The sequence below is a fragment of the Mustela nigripes genome, chromosome 15 (assembly GCF_022355385.1).
Source record: "Mustela nigripes isolate SB6536 chromosome 15, MUSNIG.SB6536, whole genome shotgun sequence".
In the NCBI taxonomy this organism is placed as follows: Eukaryota; Metazoa; Chordata; class Mammalia; order Carnivora; family Mustelidae; genus Mustela; species Mustela nigripes.
Genome location: NC_081571.1, coordinates 30,736,971 through 30,759,271, shown reverse-complemented (window position 1 = coordinate 30,759,271; position 22,301 = coordinate 30,736,971). Strand labels below are relative to the sequence as shown.

General features: G+C 36.3%; 1 protein-coding gene across 3 annotated transcripts in view; it reads right to left on the bottom strand.

Moving 5' to 3' along the window:
- Nucleotides 1-1,041: 1,041 nt before the first annotated feature.
- The window catches only part of EPSTI1 (epithelial stromal interaction 1), an 83,145-nt gene continuing 61,885 nt past the window's right edge, over nt 1,042-22,301 (bottom strand). For 2 of the 3 annotated variants that reach the window (XM_059377766.1, XM_059377768.1), the window contains 2 exons: nt 12,008-12,081; nt 7,618-7,741 (listed from right to left, as the gene is read on the bottom strand). In XM_059377766.1, coding sequence (XP_059233749.1) covers nt 7,618-7,741; nt 12,008-12,081 — 198 coding nt within the window. Of the gene's footprint in view, nt 1,571-7,617; nt 7,742-12,007; nt 12,082-22,301 lie in introns of those variants that run through there. The other variant, XM_059377767.1, reaches the window with a different exon arrangement.

Genomic DNA, 22,301 nt, shown 5'->3' with positions numbered 1-22,301 from the left:
CATTGCAGTGTTATTCACCATTGCCAAGATATGCAAACAATGCCTAAATGTCCATCAGTGAATGAATGGGCTAAAGACAATGTGGTAGATATGTATAGTGGAATACTACTGAGCCATAAAAAGAATGAAAACTTGCCATTTGTGAAAACATGAATGGAACTTATGGTAGTATTCTAAGAGAAATAAGTCACACAGAGGAAGACAAATACTGCATGGTTTCACTTATATGTGGAATCTAAAAACAAACAAAACCCAAGCACACAGATACAGAAAACAGAATAAGAGTTGCCAGAGAGGTTTTAGAGAAGTAGGGGACTGGGTGAAGGGGATGAAGGAACACAAACTTTCTATTATAAAATGAGTAAGTTATGGGAATATAATGCACAGCATGGGGAATATACCAAGTATTATTATTTTAACTTGCAAGATGATAGATGGTAACTAGGCTTCATTGTGATCTGTTTGCAATGTATACAAATGTCAAATCACTGTGGTATACACCTGAAACTAATATAACATTGCATGTCAGTTAAATGCCATTTTAAATAATAGTATTAAGTTTCTTAGCTGCAAAACTATTTGCTCTTCCAGCCTTCATTCTAAGACTAAATGTAATGCTCTTCTATATAACATGGAGTTGGGACTAGAACATAAAGCATGGGAAAACCAACCTCTTGCACTCTCAGGTCTATAACCAGGTAAGGGCATAAAAGTAGAACAGGAAAGCCTGCTGAATTAGCTATAGGACATAGGGTGCATAGAGAAAAGACAAGTTTCCAAAACACCTAAAAACCACATTGTATCCATATTTCCATTTAGTTGATTTTTATACAAACCATGTCCTTTCAGGCAATTAACTGGCCCACTATGAAAATCCAGAGGAATAGTATTAGTAAGTAAATCAATACCAAAGGCAGATCTAATAGTGACTGCAGTCCTACATTTGATCTACATAGACTATAAAGAATATAAAAATGAGACCCATCAAAAGAGAACAACCCAAGAGCTTTTCATTAAAAATAAAAACCATTTATACAGAAGTATTTCAAAAGGTATTTATGAATGTATTTAAAAGAGTATAAAAGATTTATTTTTTTCTTTTGTTCAAGTTTGTACCCTGGATTAAGTAGAGCTTAATCTAAAAAATGCCAAAGCTTCCCCCAGCGTTATCTGAGAATTACATAAGAATTAGCTGCTTTGAGAGATAAGCATGTAGCACCCATAACTCTTGCAAACCCAAAACTATCAAATTATTCCCTCCTTTTTTATCTTACTAACATTGCTGTAATTAGGCTTCCAATAAGATGTGAAATCAGTGAGAGAAACAGTGTAACATTTCACTGGCAGTAGAAATTACATCTGAGCTCAGCAATCAGATTCTACAAACATGCATCAATAACAACAGGGGAAAACTGGTCATCCCCAATATTTGTTCAGCTGAGTGGATGGGAAACTGAAGTCAAGGTAAAAACAGTGAAGATAAATAAAGGAGTTTTAAGGAAAATCATCAAGTGAGGTCCTTCAAGGTCAGGTGACAAAGGACAGATGAAGTAAATATTTCTCATACATCCTGGAAAAAAAAAAAAAGAACAAAAATGAGTATAAGCAGCAAAACAAATTCAGAGCCTCTATAAGCCTCTATTCATTTTGTAATGAAGTTCCCTCAGAGAACACCCTTTACTATACTGGGCTTAAATGTCTATTTTGTATTTAATGATTTGTCCCAGTTACATGTTTTCATTTTTAAGTCCCATTGCATTTGATTCACAAAATAGTCTCTGTCAACAATGTAATGACTTGTTGAGTGACAGCTCATCAGCTGTGTTCTTAGAGAGAGGTTAACATAGGTCACAAACAATAGTATTCACAAATACTGTCACCTACCTCCATAGTTACAGCAAGGACAGGACAACACAGTGTGAAGCAGAGCAATCTAAATGGAAATGCATGGCGTAGAATGGCATTGTATTATGCAGCAGAAAGGTGACTTCTAAGGGGACCTCCAGGAAGGGAACTAGACTAAATGAGTCCCCTGCACCCCCACCCTGTGCAAAGGGTCAAGAAGTCTCCATCAAACCTCCCAGAATGCTGTGCAACATTACACTTGGGATTCAGACTATTGCTGCTCTAACACTCCAGGAAACTAAAATCTCAGGTTGCCTCATAGGTCATGTTGAAAGTGCAAATGCCCTTGAAGACACAGGATTTAGAGTTTCCACAGCATTTAAGGAGTCTCACCTATTGGTATCAGAGAAAACAGAACTTGAAGTGATTCTTTCAAAGTCCTACCCTAGTTCTATCAAAAAAGAGTAGCAGAGGAGGCTAGAAAACCAAAAAATTTTTAATGTAAAAATAATTTTTAATTATATATAAAGGGATATGCAATTAATGTGATTTAATTTTTAAAAGATTGAAAGATGAAGATCAGTCTGTCTACACAAATACACTTATCAAAGACCTATTTAAGTGTTCATATGATGTTCCAAGAAACAAGGTTTTTTTTTTTCTCTTTGTCTTTCATCATTGTTGTACTTTCTGCCTTCCTCCTTTTCTGCTTCCTCAGCTTTTTACTGATTCCAGTAGTTCCTCCAAGCCCCCTCTGTGAACTCTCTCGTTCCTGGGGGAGCTCAGGTGTCATCTGTCAACTTCTAAATAAATGACACAGTCTAAATACATTCTGTGTATTAAACTTTTGTCCACTTGTTCTTTACAAAACATGTCCAGGGTAAAAATCTTCATATGTGGCTTCTTTCTTTTGTATGGTGTCCTTCATTGAATAGATATTTCATTTTGTATATTTATCATTTCCTTTTGGTTTATACTTTGGATCTTACAAAATCTGCCCTAGCTCAATTTTATAGTCTGTTTTCTTCTAAAATTTGAAAAGTCTTCTTTTCTCCTTATAAGGCTTAATCCACCTGGAGTTGATTGGTTATGATTTCATGTGGGTATTCAACTGTCCCAGTAATATTTGTTGAAGAGTATACTTTCCCCACTGATATGCTTTGCCTTCTGTCATATGTCAGAATTCCAAAAATGGTTGGGTCTGCTTGTGCCAGTTCCAGACTGTATTAAATGTTTAAACAAGTCTCCATACATACTTCTTTATTTTTAGTAGTGAATTGGTTATTCTTGGTTCTTTGATCATAATTTAATGAAATCTGTAGATTATTTGAGAGCTCATTCCTATTCCCATCCCTTAATAAGGTATAACTTCATTCATTTATTCCTTAAGATCTTTCTATAAAACTTTATATATTTTTTAAAGGTCATGGCATTTTTGGTTTTATCTTTTTATTAATTTTTTGTTTATTTGCAATTTATAGAAGTTTTTATATATTGATCCTAAATTTACCAAATTTGTAGTCTTCTTATTTATTCTGATAACATAAATATCAATTCTTTTTGATTTTCTAAGTAGGTTATTGTATCATCTGTGATTTATAAATGTTTCTTTTCCTTTCAGCCTTCACATATGATTTAAAGGAAATGCCTTTAATATATTTCTATTATAAATTTTGCTCCCTTTATTAGCTAAAGAAATGTTTTTTCTATTTCTCCTTTCCAAGTAGCTTTTATTACAAATGAGTACTGAAAATTTTCAAATGTTTTCTCTGTATCTACTGAGATGATCATATGGTGTTTCTCCTATAATTTAGGAGGTAAATCATCTCAGTTTTTTGGTCTTGTTTTGTTTATTCATTTGTGATAAATCAAGCTTCCATCTGAGATAAGTCCAATTTGATAAGGATATATTATGCTTTTTAAAGAAACTTATTATTGAATCTGTCAAAATTTTGTGATTTTTTTTAAGTCTGAATGAGCCTATATTCATAAATTTTTTTTCTGTGTGTGATCATGATTCAGGTTATAGTTACTTGTTTAATTCTTTGGAGATTATTTTCTCTTTTTTCATTTATCTGGAAAGCTTTCTAGACCTCTAGAATAATCTGTTTTTCAAATATTTAGTGAGCTTTTTTCCAGAGATCATGTTTTTTTCTTCCTTGAAGTTCTGTTTTGTTTTTTTTGTTTGTTTGTTTTTTCAAATCTTCTTGGTTGTCTTTGTCACTTGTTTTTGCTCATTGTTTCAAATCCAAAATTTATTACATCATATGTTTTATACATAGCTATTTTAAATTTAGTATCAAAGCATTTCAGTATATCAAATCATTTGGTTCTAAATCTTTGTTGTTTTGCCATCCCTCAGTCACAGCCACCTGTTTCCTTGTGCCTGTGCTAAGATCCAACCACTGTTGTATGCTTGGGATAGATCAATGAATAAAACAATCAAAGGGCCCTGACTGATGCAATATGGAATGTGTATTATACCTTAGAGAGAGATTAAGAGTAAACAGAAAATAATACATACAAGCAAATAATGTTAGAAATGTATGTTAGAAGTTGTGGAGTGCCACAGAAAAAGAAGTGAAGCCCAGAAAAAGGATGGCTAGAGCCAGGGATAAGGGCACAAGTGGCAGCATTAAATAGATGGCCACAGAAATCTCACTGAGGTGAGATTCGAGAAAAATCTCTAGAAAAAAATCATATTAAGAAGTATAGAGGGAGCAACCAGTGCTAAGTCCATAAGGTGAAAGTAGCCAGTTCCTTAAGTTTTCAAAGAGCAGCAAGACAGCTGATGTGGCTGGGAGGAATGAGGAAGAAGGAAGGGCAGTGTGGTAAGAGAACACCAAAGGGATAAAGTGGGGTCTAGATCAAGGAAGCACCTGGTAGGCTACAGTATGGACTTTGGTTTTTACTCCATGTGATTTGAGAGTCACAGGAGCCACCTGAAGACTTTAAGCAAGGAAGTGACAGGATCTGGCTTCTGTTTCAAAGGGATCATTCATATTGAGAATAGGCTGTAGGTGGGTAAGTGTAGAAGCAAGGAAACCATCTAGAAGACTATTTCAAGAATCTAGATGAGCACTAACAGAGATTGGAAGTAGAATAATAGTGGTGGAGGTAGTGAGAAGCTGCTAGTTTGTACATATTTGGAGGAGAAGTCAAGAAGATTTGCTGATGGATGGGTGCCTGGGTGGCTCAGGTGGTTAAGCGACTGCCTTCAGCTCAGGTCATGATCCTGGAGTCCCAGGATCGAGTTCCACGTTAGGCTCCCTGCTCAGTGGGGAGTCTGCTTCTCCCTCTGACCCTCCCCCCTCTCATGCTCTCTGTCTCCCTCTCTCTCAAATAAATAAATGGATAAATAAATTTTAAAAAAGAAGATTTGCTGATGAATCAATTGTGAGTGATATGAGATGGGCTGTACCAATATATAAAAGGATAAAGTGTGGATGGAGCACTCAGGTAGAAGGAATCAAAGGTCAACTTTTAGACATGTTAAGGTTGAGATGTCCATTAGACATGCAAGTAGAGACGTTGAGTGGATAAATGGATATGCAAGTCTAGAGTCAATGAAGAAGTCAAGGCTGGAATTAGAAATGTATGAGTAATAAACATGTAAGTGGAATTTAAATTCATGAGAACAAATGAGGCCACCAAGGTGTTAAGTGAACATAAACTTCAGAAGGTGATCCAAGGTGGATCTCTGAGGTGCTCCAATGTTGAGAGGACAGCAAGATGCAGGGGATTCAGCAAAGGAGAATGAAAAGGAGTAGCCACTGGGATTGGTGGAAACCCAAGAAAGAATAATTCCCCAGAAGCCAAGTAAATATTTTCAGAGAGGAGGAAGTGATTCACCATGACAAATGATGCTGATGGATAACCACTGAACTTTGTAATATGGACATCATTAGTGACCATGACAAGAGCATTATGGTTGGACTGATAAAATCTAGATCACGATTTAAATGAGTTTAAGAGAAATGGGAAGAAAGAAATTACAGACAACTAAAGGATAGAAACCTCTTAAGCTTTGCTTGAAAGAGGAACAAAGAAACAGGACAGTAGCAAGAGGGAAGGGGTATCAATATAATTTATATTTATATTTTATGCTGATGGGAATTTTCTAGTTCAGGTGAATTCAGGAGAGAGAAGAATATCATTAGAACAAAGTCCCCCAGTAGGTAGATAAGAGAGAATCTGGTCCCCAAGGAGAAGCAGACATAGAAGTAAGGATGTCCATAGGGATGTAGAGGTGGGGGCCTGAGGACCTTTAGGTCACTGCTTCTTTCAAGTAAGGGAAGAGCTGATAACCACTTTGGCCAAGACTGTCCTACTAAGGAAACTTTAGCAACCTTCACTCATATCACAAGAAAATGATACTCCTTTCTTTTTATCCATGAAGAATCTAAGCAGAGATTACAGCTCACTCCCATAAGGCCTATCAATAGTCAGGGGTGAACCAGCTTTCCAAACCCTCATTCCCTTAACAGCAGCCCATGTGGTATTCATTTACTCTCTCCCATCATCTTCCCCTCAATCCCAGGTTATTTTTCTAAGTACTCTCTAAATTTTGAGAGTTGGTAAGTAGAGGAGAAAATACACAGTTTCCAAGTCCTGCCCAAAATCCAAGTTTCAATCATGTCTCACAACTTATAAATTCCATGAATGTGGATGTCTTCAAGTCACAATGCCCCATTTTCCACAGGACTCCTACTCATATATTCTTAAGTCAATAATTTATAAATTGTAACTCCTGATACAAAAATCCTGTGTTTTTATTCTTTTCTCTCTCTTACATGTTGTCCCTATTCTGAATTCCATAGTGATACACAAGAGCATACATTATGGATACATATCCAGTAAAATTCTTTGCAAACTTGCCTACATTCAATTATCTTCAATATATATACATTTGTGAGATCTATTCATCAATTTTAACTACTAAATGCCTTTCAAGAAAACATGCATAAGATTTCCAACAGACTTTCTCAAAAATTATCTTTTGCCCATGAAGTATTTATTTAAGGGTGATCTCTAGAGTTTCCAGCAAGCACTTGATTATTTTGTTGTATTTTACCAGTTTAAAGATTTCTATCTGCCCCATTTTTTTAGTAGGTATGTATGCACTTGGGTCTCAATTAAATTATGAAACCCAGTGTAGTTTTGATTCTGTACACATTGCAAAGCCTGCAATTATATACATTCCGAAGATTCAGTGCTGGTTCAATGATATATTGTGCACACAAAACACATTAAACACATATTACGACACAGTTGCAAGGTTTTCTTCACAGAAATCCATAAGGACATTTCATTTCCAAAAAGTGCCTTTTGCTGTAGGGTTTTTTAAAAATCATTTTGTAGTGAAAAATTATATACTGGTTTCTTTGATGTGCTAGTTTCACTGAAAGAATATATTACTAGAGAATGCTTACTATTTTTATATCCGTATTGCACTTAAAATCCTCTTGAAAAATTTTTTTTCATTTGTTTTTGTTGTAGTTCTGGGCAAGGGGTGATAAAAAATCTTTACAGTCCAGGCAATCATATTGAGAACAAAGGGCAGGTGTCATTTTTTATTGTGATTGGCCAGCACTGAAACCAGGACTTTTTCCCTCTCTCTAGAAACTATTGTGGAATTTACAGTAATCATCCTGGCTGACTGCCCATCATACAGCTGAACAGCACAACAAAAAAATAATATCTTGGGAGAAAGCCACAACATATTTTTAAAATTCTCATTGTTTTTACTGTTCAACTTCGAAAGATATTTTTTTAAGAGAAAAGAAAAAAACTCACCCAGCTGTTACCACTATTCGTATTCCAATGGCCTCCAAAGTGCTCAAAGCCACCTGGTTGACTTTTGCCTTGGAGCCGGTCCAGGAAAACATTATTTACCCTTTAAACAATGAAAAATATGTGTAAGTGGAAAGCTTGCTACAGGGTTAAGAGATTTTTGAGAACCTAACATGCTGTATGAACTGTGAGGATTGCTTCCCTCCCTTCAGTTTAGAAGTAATCTGTAGAGACTTTTTTTCACGTTAGCCATATGACATGCTGTTAACAGCCCTTCGCCAGTTGTGACTCCAGCAAGAGGGGACACAGTTCTGAACTCAGAACTTCATTCCTTCATCTTCTACCAGTTCTGCAAGAGCCTTATTCCCCAGCAACCATACCCCTCCAAGACCTGCCAGATGCGAAATCTAGAGGCTGAGAAGAGATGGAAGCTTCGGAAAGACCTGAAAAATGAAGGGGAACTAAAAATAGCTCTGTGGTACTATTGTTGCAATGGAGATGTCCCTCCCAAATGACCTGTACCCCACTGCCAGTCTTGCTAAAGTAAACCCCATAAATGCAAATTAGAAGGAAAATGGGAAGAGATTCATATTAGAAATGGGAAATATTAAAAGAGGGAAGCTCAAGCTCTCAAAAGAAAGAATGGGTATATCCTTCCCTGATGTTTGGTCATACTTGCAGTAACCAATTTCAGAAATTAAGGTTAACACATAGAAGGTAAAACCTTAAGGAAAGGCAAGAAAATGATTATCATCGAGGTCAGAATAAGGGTTAACAGTAGGGTGGTGGTTATATTCTGGAGCTGGCTACTTGAATGTTCACTCTCTAATTAATCATTCTAAATATTTATTTCATGGACTTTCCTATATGTTATAAAATATAAAAAAATTAAAACTTTCCATGGCCACCATTCTAGTCCAAATCACTATCCTCTCTCATCTTGCTTTTACTTCCACTCCCACCCTCTGTAATTCATTCTCCACACAACTACCTTACTAAATTATACAAGGGATCATGCCTTCCTTTTGCTTAAAACCCTCCTATGATCTTCCATTAGTCTTTATACTTTTTTATTTAAATTCAGTTTAATTAACATATAGCATATTATTAATTTCAGAGCAGAATTTAGTGATTCATCAGTTGTGTATAACCACAAGTGCTCGTTCTATAAAGTGCCCTCCTTAATGCCCATCACCCAGTTATCCCATCCCCCAAACACCTCCCCTCCAACAACTGTCAGTTTATTTCCTATAGTTAAGAGTCTCTTGTGATTTCCCATTAGTCTTAGAACAAAATACTGGCTTGTAAAATCTTGTATTTTCTGGCTCCTGCCAACCTCATTTTATCTTACTCTCTTTCTCACCATCTATAATCCAGCCACTTGAGACTCAAGTCCAAACTCATTCCCATTTGAGGGCCTTTGCATTTTTTCCTACACCTAATAATAGGGGATATCTACAATGTGACTGGCTCTTGTCCTTTGATGTTACCTCTTTATGGGGACTACCACCTTCAATCTCTCTCCTCAAAGTACATATCATTGTCTGAAATACTCTTGCTGTTAACTTGTTGACTTCTATTTCTCTTCTCCAGATTGTAATTTCCATGTAGTTAGGGATGTTCTCTGCTATTTTATGCCTATTCCCAACGCCTAGAACAAAACCTTCACAGAGCCTTGTCCTGATAGGTAAGAAGAGAATGAATGATCATCCAGGTGCGTGGTGGTCCCCATATCTGCCTGCTTCTGTGACTACAGCTGCATCAAGAAACCACCAATGGTGGTGAGTATAGGCTGTAAAATGGCCCAATGTCCACAGCTCTCAGTTCGTTCACACACTGTCTTATCATGGACACAGGTGGTACAATTCACTTTTGGCCATCAGTTACTAGGATGACAGCACAGTGGGTCGACAAGAGCCCATAGGTGGTAAAGAGATTGTGTTTTTTCTCAATTCCTATTGAGAATTCAAAGACAAGAAAAAAGTACCAGCTTATAGATTTGTTTACTAGTGTTAGAAAGAACATACATTTTATTGCTGTCAAATCACTGCTCTGGCTTTTCTTCTAAGAGTTAATATGGATAAAAACTACTATTTAAGGATGATTCAAGTTTCAGTAAATCAGTTCAGTTCACTCCACTTTTCAACTCATAGTTCAGATCTTTTCAAGTCCTTGACCCCCGTGCTTTGTCTTTTCTCTCTGAAGTTTCAACTTTCTTCTCTCAGAAAGTTACCATGGGTCAGGTTCAGGTGCAGCCAGGCTCAATCAATATAGGATGCATTGAAAAGCTTGTGAGGAATTCCACAAGCTTTCCGTTACAAAACTCAGAGTTGGGTTTTCTGCTATGTCAACTTCTAAATGGTAGAATACATGTTGTCTTTTTGACTCTAATAAAATTATATACCTGGAGAAAATCTAACTTATGGCCCTTACACACACACACACAAATGAGTGTGTGTGCATGCACACACATATACACAGAGTTAGTGCTGTTGCCCTCCGCCGGAATAGTCACGGATTTTAGTCGTTCAGAGGCTATTGAATGAGTATTTTCATTTAACATGCAAGAGCTTACTTTAAACTCTAAAGGGCAATATAAACATATGCTCTCCTCAAAAACTGACTGAGAACATAAAATATGTGCTCAAAAACTTGATCAGTTACCTCAAAACTGGTTACTGAGGTTATTACCTGGAGAGATTTCCTCTTAGATTAAATTTGCATCTATATTTAACTAGAATCAATAAAAAGAGAAAATAATGTATAGAAAATAAATAACCCCACCAAGATTTAGGTATCCAGTATTATGGAAATAAAGAATGAGGGTTAAGTTTCCCACAAGGAATTAATCCTTTCTACCTCTTACCAAATAACTTGCATTTTTATTGGATGCCCACTGAACATGAATTTCTTAGCCAAGAGGGCCCATTAATGTAACATATCGCACTATCTTTAAGATGCTTAAACCTTTACAATCTAATCAATCCTCAATCCTCAGAAATCCAGAGAAATAACTGGCTACTACTAACAACCAGTGTTAAAGAAATGGTTTTTTTAGTAGAAAGAATTTTAAAGAGAAAATGAGAAGAACCAGGGGCACTTGAGTGGCTCAGTCGGTTAAATGTCTGTCTTCGGCTCAGGTCATGATCCGAGGATCCTGGGATCAAGTCTCACATTGGGCTCCCTGCTCAGTGAGGAGCCTGCTTCTCCCTTTCCCTCTGCCTGCTGTCCCCCTGCTTGTGCTCTCTCTGTCAAATAAATAAAATCTTCAAAAAAAAAAAAAAGTTTTTAGAAAATGAGAAAAACCATAAGAAAAAAAAGGTAGCAGTAATTGCTACCTCTCACCCCCAAAAATAGCCTAACCAATGCATCAGAATTCTGATGTTTTCTTTTAGTCAGAGAAAACCATCTAAATTCACAATTGACATTTTAAAAATATTTTGATTGACTATGTAAGTAAAATAATCAGGTCAAAAAAATATGAGTACCCAACCATAGTTCACAGCTTCAGCAGAATTGGGAGCTTCCATTAACACTCTGTAAATTCTCAATTAAAAAATGAAACCACCACAACTAAAAAAATACACATTAGCAACAATGGGAAGGTTAAACGTATAAGTGACACCACTCAGTTTCAAAAGAATTTGCTCTCTTAGATCATGAAACCCTTTAAATTCTTCTGAGATTCTCAAGCACATTGCAATTAACTCAGATAAACCAAGCGCCCCCCCCCCCCGGAAAATCCTAGAATAATGATAGATATGGAGGTTATTAGCAATGGCTGAACATCAACATGATATTTTACTGGGTACTCTTAATGTCTGATATTAGGAATAAGAGTACTTACAATGTTAAAAATTGTTTAATGGTTTCTATTTTAAGATATTTTTCCTAATATGTTAGTCAATATAAAATAGTTCTTGTCTGACCTTTCGTATTCAAGTATGAGTATCTCACCCTCTATACGAATTCAGTTATTACTCTAAAGTTGTGTACAAATAGTAAAAGATCATCTCAAAATAATGATACTTTGTCCCATGGGAGGCAAATTAAGTGTCACCTAAATAAACACATAGCTTGACAGCATGATTCTGTTTTCTAGTATGAATTTTTGCCACCTCCCCAGAAAAGCTGGATATTTTATGTCTATGTATGAAAAATCAGCTAGTGTATGTGTATGTATATGTGTATACATATATAGCAGTTGTCATCCTCACATACATAACATGCCCCAATAATATAAAGTTACAAAGGTAATATAGATTCCAAAACCATACTCAGTATGATTATAGTACTTTCTTAAAACATTGCAAAAACTTTATAGGTAGTTATTTTAATCAAGGATGCTTATTTTATTAGCCATTTATACCTCCTGTGTTCAGCTTGGTGAGTTTTGGTCCTTTCTTCCTCCTGTTGCTGTCGCTTAAATTCCAGTAATTCACTCTAAGAACAATAAAAAATTTAAAATATGGCTTTCAATTAACATCATTGTACATAAGATACCCAAATCAATTACATATTTAACCTGAGATGGTATACTATTTCATTTTTGAAACTTTTACTTAAGTACCATTTCCATGTGAAATTATGTTCTTATGTAATTAGGTAGCAAAAATAATTGTACCTTAGTCAAACAATAGCTCTGGGAGTATAAAATTGTAAGATTAAAACGCCAATGTGCATGCTCAAGATATTGGACTAATAGGTACAACATACACAGAAGAAAATACAATATAAGTCAAACTCACCTATGTCTTCCAAAGAAAAATCAAATCAGTTCTTCAAGAAATGTCACACAATACTATTTCCTGGTATTTCTCTAGCATTTCTTTCCCAACGAATGTATAGCAACTTACAAATAAATGCTGATCTCAATTCTGTAGTGAAACTCCCTTAGTAAAATATCCTCCCTCCTGGAGAATAATCAACTTACCTATTATTGACTAGTTACTTCTAACATCAGCGGAACTTTGGACTCCCTGGAGGGGATACGTTGCTTCGGTGAGATCATGTTACTACAACTAAATCTCTGCGTCTGACATTCAGATTATCACCTTCAACTTACTCTGTTTATGGTGTTAAGCCAAAGAACTAGGTGCTAGCATTTCTCTAGTATTCAATTGCCTTCCTTGAAGCAGACTGATTTTTTAACCTCTTTTCAAAGACAGGAAAAGGCAGAGGGATGAGAATTACCAGAACCATGTCATAAATTAGGGCCTGAGTCAGAGAATTTTCTAGTGGAGAAAATACTAATAAACACATGCCAACACGTGTATTTTTTTTTTTAAGCACAAAATGTCCTTGATAAAACGTATAAAATAGGGGTTCCTGGGTGGCTCAGTGGGTTAGGCCTCTGCCTTTGGCTCAGGTCATGGTCTCGGGGTCCTGGGATCAAGCCCTGCATCAGGCTCTCTGGTTGGCAGGGAGCCTGCTTCCTCCTCTCCCTCTGCCTGCCTTTCTGCCTACTTGTGATCTCTCTGTCTGTCAAATAAATAAATAAAATATTTTTAAAAAATAAAATAAAATTATAAAATAAATTCAAAGTTCAGATTGACATTTTATTTTTTAACTTTATTTAAAGGCCTTCTAACATTCCACCATCCCCAAAACAAAGAGACAGGTTTCATATACTGTGATATTACAAATATATTACTCATCAATCCCTAAAGCACATTATTTAATTCCAGTTACTATCTAGCACCACCACCAAAGGAAAAAAATCAGCAGGTTTTCTAAATAAATTAATATTCACTCAATCATTGTATGGGCATTTATGCAGTAGATGCCAAGCCTTGTGCTAGAGACTCACTTTCCTACAATGGCATAAAATAATTTTATTTTATTTTTTGTCACTAAAATATATGAACATAGTTTTTAAAAGGCTACCAAGTAAGAGAGCTACTTATTAGTACTACCAAACCTTACACTAAAATAAAAGAAGTTCCTATCCTCCCCCATTGACACCAAAATCACTTTCAGTTCATGTGTGTGGTTTCATCTGTCAGTTACCTCTTTCTTAATAGTATGTATATTCTATTTCTTAACTTTGAAAAAAGATACTATCTTTTGCCTTCCTACTGTGGAAGATTTGGGGCTCTATTACAACCCCCATCCCAACCCCAACCTCCCTTCTCACTATATCACCATCCTCAGCCCTCATCCTTACAGTGTTTTCCAAAGTTCAGTGGCAAGGGAGGGGCTCCAAGGGTCCTACGGCTTTAGACTTCCAAGTCTTTAGACTTCCAAGTCATCCTTGTCTCTTCAACACCAGCCCTCAAAGTAGCTGGTACCCCAGTTAAAGAACTGCATTGGGACTGCTTCAACTCACAACTTACTACTTCTTGCAAATAAGTTTGGGCTTTCCCTAGCTCTGTGGTTCAGCTTCTGAAATTCTGATGGTTCCTTTTCTTTGCTGTAGTCTCCAACCTGTTATTTTGCTCTTACTGGGTTATGGCTTTAAAAGAATTTTGGTGTGGGTGGGGAGGGGTTGCTCCTGGGTGGTGCAGTCTGTTAAGCTTCCAGCACTTGGTTTTAGTTCAGGTTGTGATCTCAGGGTTCTGAAATCGAGCCCTATTTGGGAGTCCAGGCTCAGTGTGGAGTCTGCCTGAGATTCTCTCTCCCTCTCCCTTCCTACTACTGCTCATGCGCTCTCTCTCTCTCTCTCTCCCTCCCTCTAAAATAAATAAATAAATCTTTAAAAATTTTTAATATAAAAATAAATTTTATAGCGATCTGAGTTTTTTCTAAGATTTTATTTATTTATTTGACAGAAAGAGAGACAGCAAGAGAGAGAATACAAGCAGGGGGAGAGGGAGAAGCAGGCTTCCCACTGAGCAGGGAGCCCCCATGTGGGGCTCGATCCCAAGACCCTGAGATCATGGCATGAGCTGAAGGCAGATGTTTAATGACTAAGCCACCCAGGTGCTCCAAGGTCTAAGATTTTAACTTAAAAGATGGAGCCACAGGAATTTTCAAAGGAGGCATGAGTGTATTTATTTATAGGTGTAGAGCAAGAAAAGTTCAGAAATCATAAAGGAAAATGATTGATAAATTTGGCTGTATGAAAATTCAAAGCTTTCATTGGGAAAAATAGCTTAATAGCTTAAACAAAATTAGAAAACAAACTTAAAAACTTTTTGTAACACATATAGACAAATTCAATTATTATTTCACTCATTCAACAACTTCTGACTGCTTATTATGAGCCAGGCTTGGATCTCTATGACAGGGATATAATAATGAACAAGATAGAGGAGAACCTTTCTCCTTAAGAGTTTCTACTCTAGAAAAGAGGAAACCCCAAAACAAGTGAAAAATATATCCAGTTGTAATCCTATGTGGAGGATTAAACACACTGATGTGAGACTCAGTTGCTATTTTAGATGAAGATTCTGGGGAGGCTTGAGGAGGTGGTTAAGACCTCATATAAACTAGTGAGAAAAAAACAACCACCAAACAGAAAGGACCAAAGAAGAGGAAGGAAAAATTCACAAAGTACAGATTGCTTATAAATTCAAAATGGTCATGATACATTCACACACAATCAAAGAAATAAAAATCAGAACAATGAGATAAAATTTTTCAATCATAATGGAAAAAAATTAGAAAAGATCAACAGAAAAACAAGTATAGTCAAGCACTTTTGTGGCATACCTAAATTAGTGAAAACTGATTTCGTTTTTGGAGGACAATTTGGCAACAACCAGCAACATGTAAAATGTACATGTCTTTTGTAGAACTGTTCAGAGATACACATATAGGAATAGTTACAGTTGGATATATTATCATTATTATTATTATTATTGAATTATGTAAGTTCACTATTGAACTTACATAATTGAATTTTTGAAAAATGTAAGATCAAGAGTAAGTCTTAGTGTCCATTAATAAGGAACTGTACCAGTAAGTTAAAGCATTTACACAATGGAATACTATGCAGGAGATACAAAGAATAAGGCAGATGGGAGAGAAGGGGAGGCACCAGTAGAGGGATCACTAAGATACATTAAGTAATAAAAGTTTCAGAGAACAAATTGAGCATTTGCCAGAGAAGAGGAGGGTGGTGGGTTGGGCAAAATGGGAGAAAGCTTCCAGTAATGGAATGAATAATCATGTCACAGGAATAAAAAACAAAGCATAAGGAATTCAGTCAATGATATTGTGATAGTGATGTATCAGGACAGATGGTAGCCACGCCTGTGGTGAACCTAGCATGGGTATAAATTTGTTAATTTACTAAGTTGTACACTTGAAACTAATGTAACATTCTGTGTCAAATACACAAAAAACTTCCCCTGAGACAAATAGAGGGGAAAAAAAAGTAATTTCAGAGCAGTTTTCTTGGGACTATTCCATATAAATAGAAAAGATACATGCACATTGATTTCAACTTTTATATACAGATGTGTATCACATTTAAAATAATTTTATAAAAAACATACACCAAAATGTTAACTGTAATTATCACTGGGGTAAGAAGCATGGAAGGTGGATAGGCAGGGCAAGCAGCTTTAACACCGCATGTAATTCTTGCTTTCTAACTTTTGATCCTTGTGCTCACATTACTTCCTCATACCATCAACAGAGGTTTCTCCACATGGGAGACTATTTCTCATTCTTTATATTTTCCTCTTTTTAAAAATCTTAATAAATACATAGTTTTTCATATGTAAAGATGTTAAAAAGCAAAACGCTCCATTAGGAAGCCAAGAACTGCCCAGTGGGAAGAAAAGAGGACAGGGAGAGAGTGACACACATTATCCTATGACAGAGTAAGGACAGGGAGAGGAGAAAACCCAGAGCAGGGCAGAAACCGGGACAGAGCTGATGAGGCATCACCATGCAGGAACATCACTCCAGATGGCAGAGGGGAGGCTCTGGCAATGCCGCACTCAGGATTATTATTCTGTATCTAGCAAAGCATATTTATTAGAGAAAGGCTGGTTTTCCTTTGGTAGCACGAAGGATAATTTCAACTAATTAATTTGTTCTGCTGAATTGACAGCCATTGCAGATGCGTCCGCATGCCTTATAAGCATATCCTTGGTTCATTTACTGGTTTTTCATCCAGAAGTGCAATATCTAGTTGGACAGATACAAATAAGTTGTTCTGGTTCCAAGGACTGAGCTTTGGACATTAAGGAAATCAAAACACTTTAAACAGGAGGAATAGGACGCATAGCGTCTGAGAAACCATCAAGCCTGTCCCACTCAACACGAATTTGTTAAGCACCAACTGTTTTCTAGACACCTGGATTCATGCGGAAGGTACAGATGGAAATAGACAGCTCCACTCTGACGGAAACCATAATGTAATGAGGGAGACAGACGCAGGTACAACTCCAAGACGAAGCACAAAGAAATGTACTGCTGAACACCAGTTCAAACAACAGGACCTGAGGCTACAGTGGAAAGGGTGCAGAGAACCCAGGAGCAAATTGTTGTGCAACAGTATGCCTGGGTCATGAAGGCTCCCAGAGGACAGAGACCATGTCTTCTCGCTGCTTTCCACATCTCGCTCCATTCAGACAGAGCTGCCTTCAAAGAGGGCACTGAAGTAATAGGATAAAGTAAGATAACATCCTGGAGATGCTAAGAGCAGAATCTTCTGTAAATACTGCCCAAAATGGGATCGGTAAATGTGACAACACAGCAAACCATGCCTCTGCCTTGGCTCACCCCTCAGGTAGGGTTGCTGTCACTAGGGGACAGGCTGCTTGGCTGGGGAGCTACAGGAGGTACCAAAGATCAGCACTGGCGCCCAAGCTAACAACAACAAGTAGAGAGCTCACCATTTCCTGCCCGAGGTTGTAGAAGGCACTTCTCTGTGGTCCAGTGTGCCAAAGGGTCAACCACATGACAGCCAGGTCTGTGCAAGCAGGACACTGGAGAAACCTGGTGTGGCCAGAGTGAAAGGGATGCCCCAGAGCATGGCTGTCATGCAGTCACTGAAGAGTAAGAGAGGGTCATTTTGAAATCATGTCTGAATCCCAGCGAGGGGTGTTCCCACATGGTTCAGCTTGACTGCTTCATGTAAACATTAAAGTGTCATCGCCTGGCTAGGATAAGCTTCTCCCAGGGGAGGATGGTCTCTCAACTCAAGAGGAAAGGATAGTGGAAGGAGAGTTGATGCCACAGATGTTAAAGGACCCCTTTCTTTGAATGCTTTTTAATACACGAGGGGAGCTTTATGGGAGGGGACAGTTGAGAGAAGTCCTGATTTGGGGGCTCCTCACAGCAATATCTTTGCCCAGAAGGACAAAGATGGATTCACTAAGGAAAAAAAGTGGAAAGCACTTCAAAAAATTAAGAGGAGACAACCAAGTCAAAAGAAGGAAATATTAATGGGTGAAGTAGGGGAGTAAAAAATAGCATTATTAATGTGTGTTCTCCATTCATTAATTATTTTAGTTCTACCATTTTAATATATAGAGAAATGGACTTCCAGCTATAATAATCATTGAATCCCCAGCTCTCTAGCTCCCAACCCAGAAATACATCCTATCAACTTTCTTCTTTTATCTTTTAAAGATTTTATTTATTTATTTGACAGAGAGAGAGAGATCACAAGTAGGCAGAGAGAGAGGGGGAAGCAGGCTCCCCACTAAGCAGAGAGCCCAATGCAGGGCTTGATCCCAGGACCCTGAGATTATGACCTGAGCCAAAGACAGAGTATTAACCACTGAGCCACTCAGGTACCCCAACTTGATTCTTTTAAAAAAGATTTCTCCTGAAAATTACTTATTCATTGTGGAAAGTATAAAAAGTACAGAAACTATAAAGGAAGACATGGAGGCACCTGGGTGGCTCAGTTGGTTAAGCATCTACCTTTGGCTCAGGTCATGACCCAAGGGTCTTGGGATTGAGCCCCAAGGCAGAATCCCTCTTCTCCATCTCCTTCTCCCTCTCTGCCCTTCCCCCTGCTCATGCTCTCATTTTCTCTCTCTCAAATAAATAAAATCTTTTTAAAAAATAAAAAAGTAAAGGAAGACATAATAATCACACATAAAATCTCTCTACCCAGGAATAACATGTCAATTTCTTCATTTCTTGATTTTATACACACAGATTATAACTTCTTATCAGCAGCTCAGGTCACATTTGTAGGCTTACCACATGCCAGCCACTAAGATAAACTTTCTACAAGCTTTTCTCTCATTTGGTCCTAGAATCAGTATCATGAGGTAAATAACTATCATACATAATAAGGCTTAGAGGGATGAAGTAATTTCCACAGAGCACAATAAGAAGGGGCATGTTTCAGAACTTGCCTGGAGTCTATTTTATAATTTTTTTTCATTGTTATATAGGTGATCATATGCCTGTATCATTCAGACACAGTAGCAGTTGCTGCATGGTATTCCAAACTTCAAAATCCTCAATCCTCTATCCTTGAACAAACTTTCAAACCTTCCAGTAATATTTTTTAAAAACCACAATGTTATATGTACATCTTATGTACATTTCTGATTTCTGATTATTTCTGCAGAACAAACTTAGACCTTTTATATCTAATACTTTCACATTTTGGAAACTCTCATTTGATGTTGTCAAAGAGTCCTTTTCAGTTCACTTCTTACAAACGGCAGTATGAGGGTGTTTGAGGTATTTTTTAATAGCTAATTCTGTATACTCTCCTTGCCCCAGCAAACACACAAATTATTATCCATATTTTTGTAAAGCTTCTTATTTAATTTTGTGATTATTCTCATGGTTGAAATGTAGGAATAGTTTTTCAAACCACCTCATTCCCCTGAAAATCTTATTGGAATTGCACACATCTCACAAATTAATATGGATAGAACTACAGTTACTACAATATCGAATCTTACCACGCAGGAGCAACATCCATCTCTACATTATTCAAACTGACACTTACAGATAATAGGAGATTTTGGGAGTTTTTTTGGCTTGTTTATTTTTTTAAAAATTGAACACTGCGTTTACATGGTTGCAAGTCACATATGCAAGTTACATATCTTTTTGATAAGGCCTTTTTATTCCATTTTATTTTTTAATTGATGTTTGCTAATATTTGAGAAAGTTCTTGATTCCTGCTGTATTTTTAACTTTTTAATTTAATTCCATTTGTTCTAATCATTTTTCAGTTGATTCCCTCAGGTTGTGCAGGCAAATTGTTCTCACCCAAAAATAGTTTTACTTATTTTCAGTAATTAGAAAAGCTCCGTTTTTTGTTTTTTTTTTTGTCCTATCAAGTTGGTTATGATAACTCCCAAATCTTGTTCCATACTGTATTAAGAGTTTTAAGTTAAAAAAAAAATAGTTTTCCATCAAATAACTTTACAAACTAGGTTAGAATTTCCAGGTCCGGATACTGGTTGGTAGTAGGAGTTGAAGATGTCCTAATATTGTTCACTGCTATAGTATTTTACCATTGAGTTAATGTCGGTTATTGTGCAGGATAAGCTGCCTTCACTATCCTTTATGGTTCATGTTCTGAGTTCTTAAATTGGATGCTTAATTCATTTCTTTCTTAATACTGATTGGATTTAAAAGTTATGATTCTTCTTTTCTGATTCTTCTTTTCTGACTGCATGTATCTTAACACAACCTTTTAAATTTCTAGTTCACCGTATTTGTTTTTGTTATTTTTAAATTAGTAACAGAGATTAAAATTTATCAATGCCTTTTTTTTTAATAGCTAAAGAGGAGGTCCATTGGATTTTCTTTCATGACCTATCCTGTAGTGAAAAGATATAAAAAGTTATAATATATAGTCAGTCACCTTCACATTCCTAGAATAAATCTTACTTTGCCTTGGTAAATTAGTTAAGAGGAAAAAATACCATTAACTAGAATTTTCTTTCAAATTTAACCTCTATAAGTTTCTATGTGTGTGTGTTCTCTTTATCAGGCAGTGACATCTTGGAGAGTACAGTTCAATATTAATTCTAAATTACTTCATCTTTTCCTTGCTCTGAAACAACCTTAAAGCAAGTTGTTCCTAAAGCATAGGAAAAAATACTGTTCCTTGAAAATCCCAATGAATTTTCTGTAAAATTTTCCAAGTTTAGCTTGTTAAGGGAGAATACTTTAGAAATCTCTTTAGAAAGAGAAAACTTTAGAAATCACTTGCATTTTCATTTGTCTTTATTTGTTTTAACTCTGAATCATTTGAGTTTTATATTTCCCTGTAAAATCATTCACTTAATCCCCATATTTGATTTATTAGCATAGCACTATCTACAATAATATAAGCTTAATCTTTTCCAAATCTATGGTTCTGGCTCCTCATTTCTAATGTTGTGTATTTGCATTTTTACTGATCTCTTCTTGATTAGACTTGCCATAGATTTGTTCATTTTGTTGACCTTATCAAAAAACAAGCTGTTGGATTTTTATAACAGCTGTTTCTTGAAGTTATTATTAATTTCTGTTCTTATCTTAATTACTGCCTTCACTATCCTTTATGGTTCATGTTCTGAGTTCTTAGATTGGATGCTTAATTCATTTCTTTCTTAATACTGATTGGATTTAAAAGTTATGATTCTTCTTTTCTGAGTACAATGTCTCAGAATACAATTTTGTACGCATTCCCCATAAAATGCTCTCATAATTTTTTATATATTCTATAATAATTTTCTTTGTCACCCAATTATTTCAGTATTCTCCTATTTTTTGGCTTGTTTTTACTTTCCAAATGACTATAAAAAGTGAATAAACATGCAAAAAGTGCAACTGGCCTATTGGAAATCTATTTAAGTTTCTGAATAGTAGAAAAGAGACAGGATAAATTACACAGGGAAACAAATGTGCAGGATAAGCTGAGCTGAGTTAGCTGTGCCTCTGAAAGAGCTCTGAGAGGTAATACTGAGGTAGTCATGAAAAGGATGAGTTGGAGAAGTTCATTGAGAGCAGCTTGGCCGTGGGCTCTTTTTCCTCCCACACTTGCACTACACAGCAGACAGCCCAGACATGGGCCACTGGGTAACCAGTGAATGGAGGAGGGATATCTGGGCTCAGAGAAACAGGACAGTGTCCCAGGTACCGACTTGACTAGAGGAGAAAAAGAGGCTACTACTCCCAGATGACAAGCTCCTAAATACCTCATTTGGCAGCATGCCCAAAGAAACAAGATGACCAAGAATCATATAGTCGAGAAAGAAAATCACAGGAGATAAAACTTTAAATGGAAAGGGAAAAAAAGTTAAAATGGTAAACAGAAAACTTTAATGTTTGTGTAATTACCATCAATGAAGAAATCAGAAAGAAGATGGTGCTTATAAAGCATAATATTGCTGTGAAAAAGTCAGCAGTCTTGGTAAATAAATTCAATACAAGTGCCAAATAAGCAGAATGGAAACTTATGAAATAAATTAGTAAGCAGGGTGATCTAATTAAAGATTTCTCCCAGAATGTAATGAAAAAGGCCGAACAGATAGAAGTATAAGGAAAACAATATGAGATTTAAAGAACAGTTCTCAGACTCCAAAATCTATTTGCAATTAAATAGACCAAAGGTCATACAAGGTCAAAAACAAAACACTGAAATTTCTTACCACTAGGGAGGGGAGGAGAGAGGGAAAGACAGGAGAGAAAAGAAGGAGGAAAGGAAAAAAAAAATTGAACAGAAAAAATTCAGAAAGTCAAAAAAAACAGAGAACAGAAAACAAGAAAGAAAATATAGCTAAAAAGCAAATTAA